This window comes from Pleurodeles waltl, chromosome 5 (assembly GCF_031143425.1).
Source record: "Pleurodeles waltl isolate 20211129_DDA chromosome 5, aPleWal1.hap1.20221129, whole genome shotgun sequence".
In the NCBI taxonomy this organism is placed as follows: Eukaryota; Metazoa; Chordata; class Amphibia; order Caudata; family Salamandridae; genus Pleurodeles; species Pleurodeles waltl.
Window position 1 is genome coordinate 739,808,862 of NC_090444.1, and position 15,422 is coordinate 739,824,283.

Here is a 15,422-nt window from a genome sequence, read left to right on the forward strand (position 1 = left end):
GGTGGATCCTTTGCGGATCTACCTGCGGGGAATCCGCAGGTACCCACAGATCAGGCGAAAAGCAAGGACCTGATTAGCTGGCCGCAACCTGAAAGGAAAGTTGCCCACACACATAAGGGGTCAGAATAGAGGTATCCTTACCCTATAGGACAGATGGAGGGGTCTCTCAGGGACCCCATATAGTCAAAGAATTGCCCAAATATATTTTTGGGGGCAATCCTCGGATCCCTGGATTGACCACAGCGGTCAGCGTGACCACCAGTGTAAATCCACGGTGGAGCCACTGAACCGAAGCCCAATGGAAATAAAACCTCACCCACTTACACAATACCCCCGCCGTGCGCAGCCCAGGCTGCACTTGGCTGTGGTTATATTAACATACAGTGTTTATATACTAATTTGTATAAAAAAAACATAGAAATTCACTGAAAAAAACAAAGGTTACAGAGATGTTATAGTTAGGTTAACGTTTTACCCACAAAAAACATAGTAATTCAGAAGTTATACTTATATCTGAAGAAATGTTAACTCATGCCATTAAGTAACTTTAGGAATGAGTTACAGTTTCTTAACATAATTATGACTCTTAAATATAACTACAACTGCTACATTTCTATGGTTTTGTGTGGGTAAAACAGGTAAAACCTGAACCAAACTATAACGTCCCTGTAATCTTTGTTTTTTTCAGTGAAAAAAATATATATATATAAATTCAGAAAGTAAATTGTAACTCAACCTTTAAGTGATCTTGGGCAATAAAACAAATGAGAAATTTGCCATGCCCTAAAAAAATCTGCAATATATAGTTAATCAGCCCTAGATAGAAATACTTAACCTCAGTCTCTCAGCGTTTGCTGTTTATCAATATGACTGTAATATGAAATCTCTGGAGGGTATAAGCAGAAACCCGAGTTGAGTGCTAATTCTCCACTGATAGTGCTTTTATATATTTTAAACGGAGTCCTTCCCACTTAAATCACCAAGTACATCACCTACCTTCTGGGAATACATGTTCAGGAAATGAGAGTGAGCAAGACTGGTATTTTGATCTCCTTTTTAGCAATGCCATCAATAAGAAATACAGCTCTAGATTTACTAACACTTTGCACTTAGTAGGTATGGTGCAGATCTGCCTCTCCCTTTGATACAGCTCAGCACAGCAACTCTGCCCCCTGGGCTGAATTGTATTCCCCCCCAGCCCCCTGTTTAGAAAGACATTCACCACTAGGTTCTATCAGATAGTACTTCTCCATTAACTTAAACATGGTTTTATTTCAGGAGCAAATGCCATCTACAGCCTAGCACGCATATTATTATGTTAGGGGTTATGCACCTGTTATGTGAACTTATTGGTAAATAGATCCATTACACATTAGCACACACTCTTCTTGCCTATGGATATAAATTCATACGTCCACACATTATGTCATCACATCTGGGTTACTGCAGTGCCTTGTTTTCAAAGATCGGTTTGTGCTGGATTGGGAATATCCATCAAATACAGAACACAGCTGCTACCATACTACGATCATAGCACTGATGTTCACTAGCAGAGCTTCCACGACACCTTATAATCTGCCATTCAGAGACAGAGTTGGGATAAGTCACCTTGAGGAATCTTTGGCCATTCTTTTAGTCTGTCTGGGCCCAGGCTTCTGATACATCCCATTTACAAGTGATTGTGGGTGAACGAATCATTATGCACAATCAGAATACTCAAGAAATAAAAAAAAATTAAAGCTTCAGGAAAAGTGTTTTGAAAATGCGAAAAATGTAGTATTTTAAGTACCACAATAAATCCGAGAGGTAACTAAGACTGCTATAAATAAAATGTTCTTAGCCAATATCCAAAAATAAATAAATTTGAAGTGCTTCAAAAGTTGTGCACTTTAGAATAAAAAATATAACAGTCTAATTTAAAGGCCTGGTTAAACTTCCAAACGTCGGTGTGGTGGATTAAACGCCCCAGGCGTGTGTGCAGAGGGTGTGCTCCATATTTAGAGATTCTGTCAACTGAGGCAGAGTTTTTTGCCTTGAAAAGGCAACCACCCACTTGGCAGGAGATGACACGTGTAAATATCTCTGTGAATCCAATACCCTCCCGTCAGGACAGCATGATGGAACTGCTGTGGCTAATATGCGTCATGGCTCGCTATCCTAAACTGGGGAGGTCAGAGGGTTGGATCTGAAAGATGTTTGATCTATTGGTTCACATTTTGGCATCTTTTCGGGAATTCCTAATTTCAATCGGTGAAACGTTTAAGTCACCTGACTGCATGCTAATGGATTGCTGGGCAGTTGTACTGCTCTTAGGAACAGCGGTCTCTGAACCCAGGGTGGATATGGGGAGTCTTTGTGGTTCTCTGTTCCTTTTATGACCCCTGTTTCAGATGACCTGACACCTGAGGGCCATGGATGGGCAGGGATACTCCTTCGGGGTGAACTAAAGATGTTAGTACCAAGCTAGCTACTATCAGTAAAGGTTGAATTTATCTTGCTTTGTGTGAGCTGTATTTTATTTCTATTCTATTAAAGGGAACAAAGACATGTTTCTCTTGTAGAAATCTGCCAGGTGGGTATGTCAACATTTCCCGAGCAGAGCACAGCTAATTCACAGACATCCATCTAGCTGGAAACAAATGATTATATTTAATCTCTCCCAAAACCTGATTTTGAAAAACCTTTCTGTAAATCTATTATCAAAGTTAAAATTGTTAACCTTTGTTTAAACTGGGCTATAGTAATCACAGTCCTTGACTGGCGCTATATATTTGATACAACAGGTTCACAGGAATGGTAAAATGTTTTAACCTGGTCTAAGGGCCTCGTGCTAAATCTGTGCTTTGGGTACTTGCACAAAACATGGTGTAGTACTGAGGAAATGTAACTGTAGTTTAATGCACGTTATGAAATAAAATCGGGAAAGGCAAAAGGAGACTCGCTCAAGTAACCAAAATATGGTGGTCATTATGAACCACCGTGTTCATGCTGGCGGTCAAAACACTGACCGCCAGGGATCCCGGAACACCGCCAGCCAGATAATGTGGGCCGGCGGGGGGAAACATTGTTTCCACCCGCCGGCTCACAGAAAGGCTCAGTCGGGACATTGACGTCAATGCCTCTGTGCGGCAGTTGCACTGTCGCTGACCTGCATGACGGGGCTCTGCACCGGGGCCCCTGCACTGCCCATGCAAACTGCATGGGCAGTGCAGGGGTGCCCCGGGGCACCCCCTCCGCCAGCTTTTCGTGGCGGGATATCCCGCCAGGAAAAGGCTGGCGGGAAATGAAACATTATCCGCAGGGTAGCGCCGCTACCCTGGCGGATGGTGTTTCAACTCGCCGCCAGGCTGCCTGACAGCGGGAGCCTGGTGGTGGGTGAGGGCTGCCTCTGGCGGCCCTCACCTTGTTCATAATATGGTGGTTTGGCCCGCCATGCCGGCTGGCGGCTTCTGCCGCCACTGCCGGCATGGCGTGGCAAACCGCCAAGATCGTAATGAGGGCCTATGTCTAAACAAATTCGAGTACAAATTCGAGGGATGTGGCAAAGGGTGGCTGCTAACTGAGAGATGCTGGGATGAATTTACAAGTTAGAGTATCTAACTACTACTTTTCACGATCTGTACTGGCTATCTGGGACCTTATGTGCCAAATTCAAGTTCGTCATAGTGACTGTTAAAGCTTTCTAGTGTGCAGGGAACGGCATTTACAGTCTCAAGTGATTCATAAGGTGAAGAGCGAGTGCCTATTCTAGGGGATAGCACCCTGATCTTCGAATTAATGATTTCATGCTGATCGAACTTTACACGCCCTCTGTTCTTATTTATTTCTTTATTTTACCTCAACTATAAAGTAAAATAACACCTCCACTAAGTCAGAGTAGGTGTTGGGAATAGATCGAGGTGGTGACGAGGAGTATCCTACCTGGATGCGTGTTGCACTCAAAGAACACAGACATTACATTGAGATTAAGCGTGAGCTCACTGTGGAATCAGGCAACAAGCTCAATGCTTAAGCTTTCTCGTTAATATGAACTGTCCTTTCTCTCTTTCAGATGTGAATGAATGCACCGAGTTGAACAACCGCATGTCACTGTGCAAGAACGCGAAGTGCATCAACACGGAGGGCTCATACAAGTGTGTGTGCCTGCCAGGCTACACCCCTTCGGATCAGCAAAACTACTGCACAGCACTGACGGCCGCCAAGGAGGACAGCGAACTGGAGTAGAGACCCTCGCACATAACACAAGCCTGTATACTCTGCACTGTATTAAGAAACGAAGGCGCGGCCTTCACCCTTAAGGAAGGTGTTTTGTCATCTAAAATGTTGACTGTAGTGAATGAGAAATCATTTAATCTTGAAGAGGAGTGTGATGGATGAAGCTAAGTACATCAGCTTCACAGAAACGACAGACCAAATGGACAATGCATGATAAAACATCTTCAGTGCTTCCTCTGTTCGCATTTAGAAATCAGCGGAAATATGCAAAGCAGTGCTGCTTGTGTGTATGTTTGTTCTTTACTTTCCACTGTCGCTTGACTCTTTTGACATTTAATAGCAGTGAATGTATTTTATACGACTTCTGCCTTTCATAATGGTGAGCCACATGGCTAATTTTCTCTACAGACCTTTATCGATCGATACAGAATTCTAGATACAGATATTTTTTTAGCCTCCTTTTTCTAATAAGATGATATACCGCCACACAAGGTTTTGCTACTCTATGTCTGGAACATTGGTCAGTGGCTTGTTGTTAAACTTGCCAGCCCTGTGGAGCAGGCACTGTTTTTGTTTTTATTTACTTAAAAAACACTTTTTATACATATTGGTATGTGATCAACCCTCTGTACGAGTGTTGTAGTCCGTATGGTTTTCGGCTGAACTCACAGTCCTGTCTTCCTGTCTTGCCGAATCTCAAAGCTGCTAGCAGACAACCATTGGATCCTTTTTGTACATTAAAAGACACGAAATGACATTTAGGTATAATTATGTGTAAATTGAATAAAACAGATCTTGTACTATTGCCTTAACATATTAAAGCTGTATATTAAACCTCAGTAAAATAAATCACGTTTTGTAGGAAAAGGTACTCATCTTGTTCGGGTATCTTTTTTTCCCAGGAGTTGGATTGTGTTTTTATCGTTGCCAAGATAATGTATCCATGGTTAAACAGGAGTATCGAACTTATTTGGAAAAAAGTTTTCTTTTACTTTCACCCCGGCTATTCTTATTTAGATATGCATACACATAAAGGGGACACTATCCCAGTAGCTGGCAAACATCAATGAGTGAGTTCTCTCACAAAGTAGGTAACTCTTTTTCAGGTTAACCAGTACCTTTTGAATTGGTTCCACTTTCTATCCTTGAGCTATACGTGTACGGTAGTGACTCTGGCAATAGAATTGCTCTACACAAGACTACAGAGGTAGGAGAGAATGAAGGTAGTAAAGTGGCTACAAAATGAAATGCACTTACATCATGAGACCCCTATCTGCCTTCATCACGCAATGCATCAAAGTGATGTGAACTAAGAATTATTTCATAGAAGGTCTCATACTTTATTAGAAAATACAAATACATTTCTATGGCTGCCATATTTGCTCCGAGCTTTGGAAATTTAAGTGCCAGTACATTTGAAATCACATATGTGTGCAGTTAGTAGCCTGTTCCTAGACTAAATAAAACAGTGGTATTGATATATAGGTGACATTCCAGCCATTTAGTATGGGTACCTGGAACAATGTTAGATATTCAAGAACCAGATTAGTGGTTCAAATCCTCATCTAGATTTCACTTACAAATGCAATAAAACAGGGCAGCTTTTCTGATTTATTTTTTTGTTTATAGTATGATTCTATTCAGAAAAAAGTTCAACGTTCCGGTATTTTAGAATTATATTTATTACTATTTGAGAGCTTCCATCCCTGGTCTGTCAGCGACCGCCTCCCTTTTAGACAGTTCTTAACATTACATTTTTAGTTGATAACAAACGAGAATTAATTCAGAAACTACCGAACAGAAGTGAGCCGAAAAATAGGCAAAAGAATCCTCAAGGGGGTTAGGAATATACAGAGGGAATGTGTTTTGGAGAAGACTGAAAAAAGACCTGATTTAAGAGGCCCTAGCGCCACATTAGTTCTGCCATAGCATCTTTTTTTTTACGCTAAGGGGGACGCTAAAGTGGCTTTTTACACGCACTATGGCCCATATTTATACTTTTTTAGCGTCGCATTTGCGTCATTTTTTTACGCAAAAGCGGCGCAAACCTACAAAATACAATTGTATTTTGTAGGTTTGCGCCGTTTTTGCGTCAAAAAGCGGCGCAAATGCGGCACTAAAAAAGTATAAATATGGGCCTATATTTACAAACAGGTGCAATGCATGTATTGCGCCACTTTGTAAACTCTTGCGCCACGTTATGTCTGCGCCAGGCATAATGTATGCAGGGGGGGCCTTCCCCTGTTAGGTGGGGCTGAAAAATATGGGACAAGGAAATCTAAGAAATTTCCTTGCGCCATTTTATGGGCACTTTTCATGCCTGCTCAGAGCAGGCATTAAAAGGGGGCATGCAATTGACTACAATGGCCACTATGTACTCTGCAGGAGTAGTGCCAACATTTTGGCGCTACTCCTGCAGAGTACATTAATAGCTTCAGGAATCCTGACGCTATTGTCCCCTATCCTGCGCCATAGTTCACCGTATTTTAAATATGACGCACTCATGGTGGCAGTAGGGAGAGAGTAAGGAGTGCAAGAAAAGTGGCGCTGCACTGGGTGCAGCACCACTTTTCTTAAATCAGCCCCAAATATTTTCTCACACGTCCAACACACTACAGTCCACTCTCCAATATGTGAAGTACAGACATTCTAAGACACTTGGGGCCTCATTTGTGAGGCCCTAGCGCCACACTGTGCCACCGGAGCATCATTTGTTTTGATGCTCCGGTGGCGCATTGTGCCAGCTCATATTTACAAGGCCACGCAGTGTGCCAGCCCATATTTACAAGGCTATGCAAAGAACCCTTTCATGCACAACACTGTAAAGTGCACTCCATGGGCGTTTCTTGGGGTGTTCTCACGCAACACCCACAGAACCCGAAGGAATCTGATGCATCCCCAGATTTACAAGTCTGGAAATGCATCAGATTCCTACGCCACCGCAGGGGTGGTGTAAGAGTGACGCAACAGGGAGAAATATCCTTATTTCTCCCTGTTGTTTCCTCTTTCTATGTGTGCTGCATTCACTTAGAGATGTTTTATGCTCTTAGGAATTAGTAGTACATTTTGACACTGTGCTGTATCCGAAAATAACTTCAAATCACAATCACCTGAAGTTAGTGCTTAGGTTTAGCCAACATGATGAAGATGAGAATCAATGGACTAACGATTGCTCTGTTATTAGATTCTGACTATAGACAGAGGATAAGCCAGTTGGTCAGTTCATTTTTGGATATTAACCTAAAGTCTATGGCCCTCATTATGTGATAATGTGGTGGTATGACCGCCAACAGGCTGGCGGAACATACCGCCACATTATGAGAATGGCGGGTTGGGTGCAGCCAACCCGCCACTTCTCCACTCATACCGCCATGGTGGTATGAGCCCCCGGGCCGGAGATGTCTGTCAGGAATACGGCTGTGCGCGGTCCAGGTCCGTCCGAAACTCCACTGCGCGTATTTGTGGTGCTTCATGTGTACCACTTGTCATCCCCTCTTGTTCCAAAAGTGGCCATCAGCGTCGTCTGCCATGTGATAAAGCTCATGTAGCTGCAGGTTCAGGACATTGGTGGACCAGATGCACTTATCAGTGCTATTCTATGAAGGGACTACAATTCCTATGTTTTTAGAGGCAGCAGCCATCTTGGGGTGTGGCAGGCCTATAAAGCCCAGTCACACCCAAGCACGTTGCTCACTATTTTGAAGACTTCGATGCAGTCAGACCTCGAGGGGGTTCCTCTGAAGAAGAGCAGATTTCCTGCATGGCAGCTTGACGGCAAATCGGAGTATCCTTGTTTCCATGGTGAATTCAGATACGAGTAGGTCGTACTCGTAGCGGTAAGGTCTTGATGAGCCCAATCTGGAAGGGAGCTGTTACTTCCAAAAGGTAAAGCGCCCCTTAGCACAACGAGCAAAGCGTTTCCAGTGTTCAGAGTAAAGCAGTCTTGGCGCGACGATCAAAGCACTTCGGAGCACAGAAGTAAAGTGCCCCTAAGCACAACGAGCAAAGTGCTTCAGTCCACATAAGTAAATCGCCCTTGGCACGAAAATCAAAGCGCTTCAGTCCACATGAGGAAAGCGCCCTTCGCACAGCAATCAAAGCGCTTCAGCCCTCATGAGTAAAGCGCCCTTGGCACGGCAATCAAAGTGCTTCAGTCCGCATGAGTAAAGCGTCCTTGGCCAGCAATCAAAGCGCTTCAGTCCACATGAGGAATGCGCCCTTGGCCCAACAATCAAAATGCTTCAGTCCACATGAGTAAAGCGCCCTTGGCATGGCAATCAAAGCGCTTCAGTCCATATGAGTAAAGCGCCCTTGGCACAGCAATCAAAGCGCTTCAGTCCACATGAGTAAAGCGCCCTTGGTACGGCAATCAAAGCGCTTCAGTCCACATGAGTAAAGCGCCCTTGGCACGGCAATCAAAGCGCTTCAGTCCACATGAGGAAATTGCCCTTGGCACAGCAATCAAAGCGCTTCAGTCCACATGCGTAAAACGCCCTTGGCACAACAATCAAAGTGATTCAGGCCACACAAATAAAGCTCCCCTTAGCATCACGAGCATAGCTCTTCAGATAAAACTAGTGAACGTGCTTTCTGGCATAAGGAACAAAGTCCTTCATGTATAATAATCAAAGCGCTTCATGAACAATAAACAAGATGCTTTTGCCCAACGAATAAAGCGCTTCAAGTTCAATGAGGAAAACTTTCAGGCCTATAGTTGTAAATGTGAAAGCATTTTTGTAGATAAGCAAATTATAGTTTCATTGTTTTTTTGAAAGCATAATATGTGAAAAGCATATTTAAGTCTTCGAGAATTTCTAGGCTGTGATCAAATGTTTATGTTATGAATGCATAGTTGTTACAGGATTGATATTCAGAGTATGACCATAGTCCAAAGCTCTTGCCATCTCTTGGTTCTGAGGTTGTAGTTTGTTCTTGTTCCATGATGCAAAGAAGGGGCTTCGCTCTCACTTCAAAAGGGGTCTCAATCTGATATCACGGAGACGCCTTTAGTCAATAGTCTATTGATGAGTTATACTGCTATGAATGAGTATATGCATATTTGTTCTAACCTTTTCTTTTCAGAACTCTCTCCCTGCAGTTCCGTACCGTAATTCCCTTCCCTCCGCCTGGCTTCATCATAACTCTGTGCTATAATAACTTTCTGAGTTGGTGATGCCGGGAGGTGGTCCTTTTATTCAGCAACGTGCAGATCCCGAGGGAAGGACACTGTGACAATGTCTATCTCCAGCCCGGCGGCCGGCATAGTACCGGCCTACCACCATGGTTTTCGTGGCATTAGCAATGCAATGAAAATCATGGTGGTAGGCCCTACCGGTGACAGGGAATTCCTTCCCTGTCATAGGTAGGTGGCTCCTGCAATACCCCAAGACTCACTCATCTCCCTCCATCCAAACTCACCCCCGTCCGATCCACTCACTCACCCCTATACATGCACACACCACAAAACTGACCCCATCCCCCACAGCCACACATGCACACCTCACCTCCTCCTCCCCTGCCTATTTGTCTTACAGTCTTAAATGATACCCTCAAAGCTGTAGTACAAGCATTTATGTTGGGATATGCAATAGAAAAGAACACACTTGAGGATGTTATTCACTATCAGCTGATTTTAGTATGTACCAGTTGGCTTAATGATTTTATGGATACGTTTGCAAAAAGCATACTGGGGTTAAGGGGCAAAAGTATATGACTATAGTGAACAAATCAGCAGAGTAGTGGCATTGAAAATTTAAGAAAACTTAGTTAGAAACAATACGTTGGTAAAATGTTGGACGAGCATCTGTCATCTGATTATTTCATATATATTATCAAAAAGTATACACTCAAGAGACTACACAATCTAGAGACCGGTCCACACGAGCGAGACAGATGCATAGGTAAAGCAAGTGGAGATTGTTAATGTTGGACTTCTTTTGCTTATGCAGGGTCATCCCCAATCTTTTTGCCTCCTATTTTTTCGGACCTATTGCTGTTGGCTTTTGAACTCTGAGCACTTTACCACTGCTAACCAGTGCTAAAGTGCATATGCTCTCTGTGTAAATTGTACTGTTGATTGGTTTATCCATGATTGGCATATTTGATTTACTAGTAAGTCCCTAGTAAAGTGCACTAGAGGTGCCAGGGCCTGTAAATCAAATGCTACTAATGGATCTGCAGCACTGGTTGTGTCACACACATAAGCAGCTCTGTAATCATGTTTCAGACCTGCCATTGCAGTGTCTGTGTTTGCAGTTTTAACTGTAAATTCGACTTGGCAAGTGTACCCACTTGCCAGGCCTAAACCTTCCCTTTTCGTACACGTCAGACACCCCTAAGGTAGGCCCTAGGTAGCCCCAAGGGCAGGGTGCAGTGTATGGTTGAGGTAGGACATATAATAATGTGTTTTATATGTCCTGACAGTGAAATATTGCTAAATTCGTTTTTCACTTTAGCAAGGCATGTCCCTCTCATAGGTTAACATGGGGGCTACCTTTAAATCTGATTAAAGTGTAGATTCCCTTTGGGAGCGGATGGACATGTGGAGTTTGGGGTCTCTGAGCTCACAATTTAAAAATGCATCTTTTAGTCCAGTTGATTTTAAGATTGTGTGTTTGAAAATGCCACTCTTAGAAAGTGATGATTTTCTTGCTTATACCATTTCTGTGACTCTGCCAGTTTGTGGATTCCCTGTCTGGGTCTGTTTGACAGTTGGGCTGGTTGCACCTCACACTAGACAGTGACACAAAGGGAGCTGGGGTGTAGCCTGCATATCCTGATGAGCCATCCGTGCTAGGAGGGAGTGGAGGAGTGGTCACTCACACCTGAAAGGGCTGTGCCTGTCCTCACACAATGCCGTCTCCGACCCCCTGGTGAGTGTCTGGGGCCTGGCCTGGGAAAGGCAGGATTTCACATTCAAAAGAGACTTTACTTTGGAGTAGGCCTACTTCAGAGGAGAAATTGGGTATAAGAAGAGCACCCAAAACCACAGACTTTAGATCACTTCTGGATATCAAGAGGAACCTCTGCCTGGAGAAGAGCTGAAGAGCTGAGGAGAAGTGCTGCCCTGCCTGTGACTGTGCTTTGTGGAGCTGTCCTGCAGTTGATGCTTCTGCCAGAGTAAGAGGGCAAAGACTGGACTTTGTGTGCCTTCCATCTTGTGAAGAAATCTCCTAGGGCTTGATTTAGAGCTTGCCTCCTGTTGTTTGAAGTCTCAGGGACAGCAAAGACTTCTTTCTGCCAGCACCTGGGCTCTCTGTAGAGACTCCTGCTCTGACAAGTGGTGCCCTATCCAGTCCCTGGGCCCTTGGAAGGAAAGCTGGTGGAAATTCAAGGAAATCGACTTAGGACGACTTCGGACCGACGCCGCTGCTGAATCCGGTGACGCCGCCTGCAACCGACTCTGTGATCTTCGCTGGAACGCAATGACCTTCGCAGGCCCGATGCCGCTGCAGCCCCGCTAAAGTCCGTGACTCTGTGGAAGTCGCCGCACCACGTCGTGACCGACGCCGCTCGAAGTGCGCAGATTCAACGTTTCGCACAGACACCGCGATCCCCGACTTCGTGCATCGACTTGTTTTCACTCTTCACCAAAGGTACTGTACTTGGGGGTCTACGCGACTCCGTGTCCGGCACTGCTGGTGTCGGCTTGTTGGGAACAACTCCGTCACGACGCCGTGTTAACACCTCATCGAAGCATTTTGTGTTTCTAAGCACTATTTTTGAGTTTAATCTTTAAAAATTCATAACTTGACTTGTGTATGTCAGATTTTTGTCGTTTTGGTCTTGTTTTGTTTAGATAAATATTTCTTATTTTTCTAAACTGGTGTTGTGTCAATTTGTAGTGTTTTCATTAAGTTACTGTGTGTGTTGGCACAAATACTTTACACCTAGCACTCTGAAGTTAAGCCTACTGCTCTGCCAAGCTACCAAGGGGGTAAGCAGGGGTTAGCTGAGGATGATTCTCTTTTACCCTGACTAGAGTGAGGGTCCTTGCTTGAACAGGGGGTAACCTGACTGTCAACCAAAGACCCCATTTCTAACAGTTAAACTTTTAGAAGAGGATAAGAAAACCATTGATGAGTCAGAAATGATTGATGAGGCAAGAGATGTCCTTGGTTTTCTTTCTCAGAAAAGACAGTCGGAAAAAACTAAATTACTCTAGAATTGTATCAAACACTCCATCCATTCTACTATTAGTGGAACATATGTAGACTACATGCTAAGTTTCAGTTTCCTGGATCTGCAGAAATATAGTTTTATTATTGAGAAAGGAAATAAACGAAGTGTAGTGCAGTTTGTACTGCTCAATTTAGCGGGTCGATGCAGACACCAAAATCTATGAAAAAATCTTTGCAAGGCAATCAGCTAATTGGGTCAGAAATTCTGTTTCCCAATACCACAATGGATGTTAGACATGCGAGCCGTGGGGGTGGTGGGGGTTTCCCCCAATCCTTTTGTCGACTAGCCTCCCATTTTTGCTGGATTTGTGCTTTGCCTCTGTTGGCCTTAGGACTCTGTGCACTTCACTACTGCTAACCAGCTGTAAAGTGCTTGTGCTCACTTTCCTAAACATGATTTGATTGGCATGTCCCTAATTGTCATATTTAATTTACTTGTAAATCCCTTGTAGAGAAGTTTACCCTACACTCACCGCCTGTAAAATGAATTCTATCAGTGGGCCTCCAGTACTTATTGTGCCACCCACTTAAGTAGCACTCTACAACCTGCCTCAGGCCTGCCATTGCAACCTGAATGCAGTGTCACACTTTGCATTTAAACCCCTTTGCCAAGCCTTAAAATCCCCTTTTATTATATATAGGTCACCCATAGGGTAGGTCCTAGATAGCCCATAGGGCAGGTTGCCTTGTAATTAAAAATTAGGACATGCACTGTTCATTTTTACTGGTCCTAGTAGTAAAAAAAATCAAAAAATCTTTTTTAACTACTGTGAGGCCTACCCCCGTAGGATAACATAGGTGATTCCTTATTACATTTATTAAGCTGTAATTATTAATTGGGAGGAGGTAGATATGTCATTTTTGGCTCATATGGAATTGTAATGATAAACCCTGTCTAATGGTAACATCGGATTCTTCTGTACAAGTTTGAAAATGCCACTTTCAGAAAGTTGGAATTTTCCTGCCCTTAGCCCTTTGTACCTATAGTCTGTACCTATAGCCTCACTTTGTGAATTCCTCCAAGACAGTTACACAATAGTAGGATTAGTTGGATTAGTTGTGCCTCAAGGGGCCATTAACTGGCAGGATGGGGACAGAGATAATCATAGCTCCACTTGCACCTGAATAGGCTATGTCTCTTCGCAATAGGTCTAACAACCCTGTATTATCTCTGCGGCCAGATTGGAAACAGAGCAAGGGATTCAGGAAATCCCAAGAACTTCAAAGAACCTTTCCAGAAACTCCTTTCACCTTCCAGGAGAAGGGCATCGGGGTATAAAACTAGGACCCACAGACCCACTCTTTAGTTTACTACTGGACCTGTGGAAGAACTGTCAGAGAATTGCCTGCTGTGCACTCTGCCAGTCTGCTGCTGTACCTAGAAAGAGTGTTTTGATGCCTTGAGCCAGCCTTGAACCCTCAGAGTCCATCCCGCTGTTGAGCCCTGCCTCTACATCTGCATCCAGGACTACCATAAGTGACTCCAAGGACTAGTTTGCTGCCCTCCTGGTTGAAGCCGCAGGGACATAACAGGCTCTCACTATCTTGATCCCACACCTGGACCCAGCCGTAGTGAGCCCTGAACCCCTAAGAGCTCTCTATCCACTCCAGGACAATTGGTTGTGGTATTAAATGTGCCCAGATGACCATTTTCCAAAACTGAGGACTTTAAAGAAAATGTGGCCAAAAAGCGCTCTGAGAACCAAGAGGATACTGGGACCAACCTGATCGCCTATCTGCCTGAAGTACATCACCGGTCAGATTGACTTTGCAGCTTCTTTCGCTACATTCTTCTCCGCAGCTGCAAGTCCATTTCACTGGTTCTTTGTCAAAGAGGTATCCAACCTTGTGGAATTGTCTTTAGCTGCAGCCTTCGACATCACCCTGCTGGAGATTTTTGACTTCCATTTCGACAACTAAGTCCAAAGGTAAAAATCTTCACCTCAGACAACCTTGCCCTGCTGAATTTCTACTATCTCAGAATTTTTTCTTTCAAAATGTTTCTAAGCCCGAAGGTAAGTGCCTCCTGGATCCAATCCACTTCTTGTTTCCAAACCTTGCTCCTTCATGGTGTGCCATAACTTTTGACTTTGACTCAGTCTTGCTTGACCAGATGTCTGCGTTTGGCACTTTTAGGCACTTTTTTAACTTGAAAGTTTAGAAATTCATAACTCCGGTTCTAATGATTGGATTTGTGTTGTTATGGTGTCAAATAATATATTAAAATTGAATCTCTTTTTCTAAATTGGTTTGGGATTTTTCTTGTGTAGTGTTTTTCACTTTGTTGCTTTTGTGTGCTGCACAAATACTTTACACATTGCCTCTAAGGTAAGCCTGACTGCTTTTTTGTGCCAAGCTTCCCAGGATTAGGCACTTTTTAATTTGATAACTCTTTATATCTCACCCGGCACGGGACTATGGCAGATGTTTAACCAGGGCTCACACCTCAGTCACTCAACAACTCAATTTCACAAAATGGAATTATCCTAAGCTTGGCACAGCAGCAAACATTAATAGAGCAGTCACATTGTTTGACATCACACAGGCATTCGGTAGACTCTTAGGGATGATAATGTTCGAAACATGTTTGGGCCTCCTGGTGCTACCTGTTTGTAATGAGAAGAATATAGTTTGGAGAGGTGTTCATGTGATAGATACATATATATATCAATCTGTGGTCATTAAGATTTTTCTCCTGGATTATCAATCACCTCCTTTCAGAATCACCAGTGGTATCCACCAGGGTGCCCTGTAATACCACTATTCTTTACTCTCTATTGTAAGCTGTTCTTGAGGACACTATATAAATCTAAGGTTGAGCTCCAGTTCCCCCTCTGATGGCGATGTTAGCCATCACAATAACATACATGTGAATCCATATCAGGTGAGATCAAGTCAAAGCCTTGAAGTTTTCAATAGCTTTCATTTAGCAGTTTTAAGGTGTTTCATGTTGTCCGAAAATATAAATGACTCTCACCCATTTCAATATCCCTTCTAGTTCTTTTCAGTCTCTTTGAATGTTGCTTT

The 15,422-nt window shown here is 43.5% G+C and overlaps 1 protein-coding gene across 2 annotated transcripts in view; it reads left to right on the plus strand.

The window, feature by feature from the left end:
* The window catches only part of LTBP1 (latent transforming growth factor beta binding protein 1), a 1,022,847-nt gene extending 1,017,761 nt beyond the window's left edge, over positions 1-5,086 (plus strand). For both annotated transcript variants that reach the window (XM_069234696.1, XM_069234697.1), the window contains one exon: positions 4,052-5,086. In XM_069234696.1, the coding sequence (XP_069090797.1) occupies positions 4,052-4,224 (173 nt within the window). In that variant the 3' untranslated portion in view covers positions 4,225-5,086. The remainder of the gene's footprint in view (positions 1-4,051) is intronic.
* Positions 5,087-15,422: the final 10,336 nt, after the last annotated feature.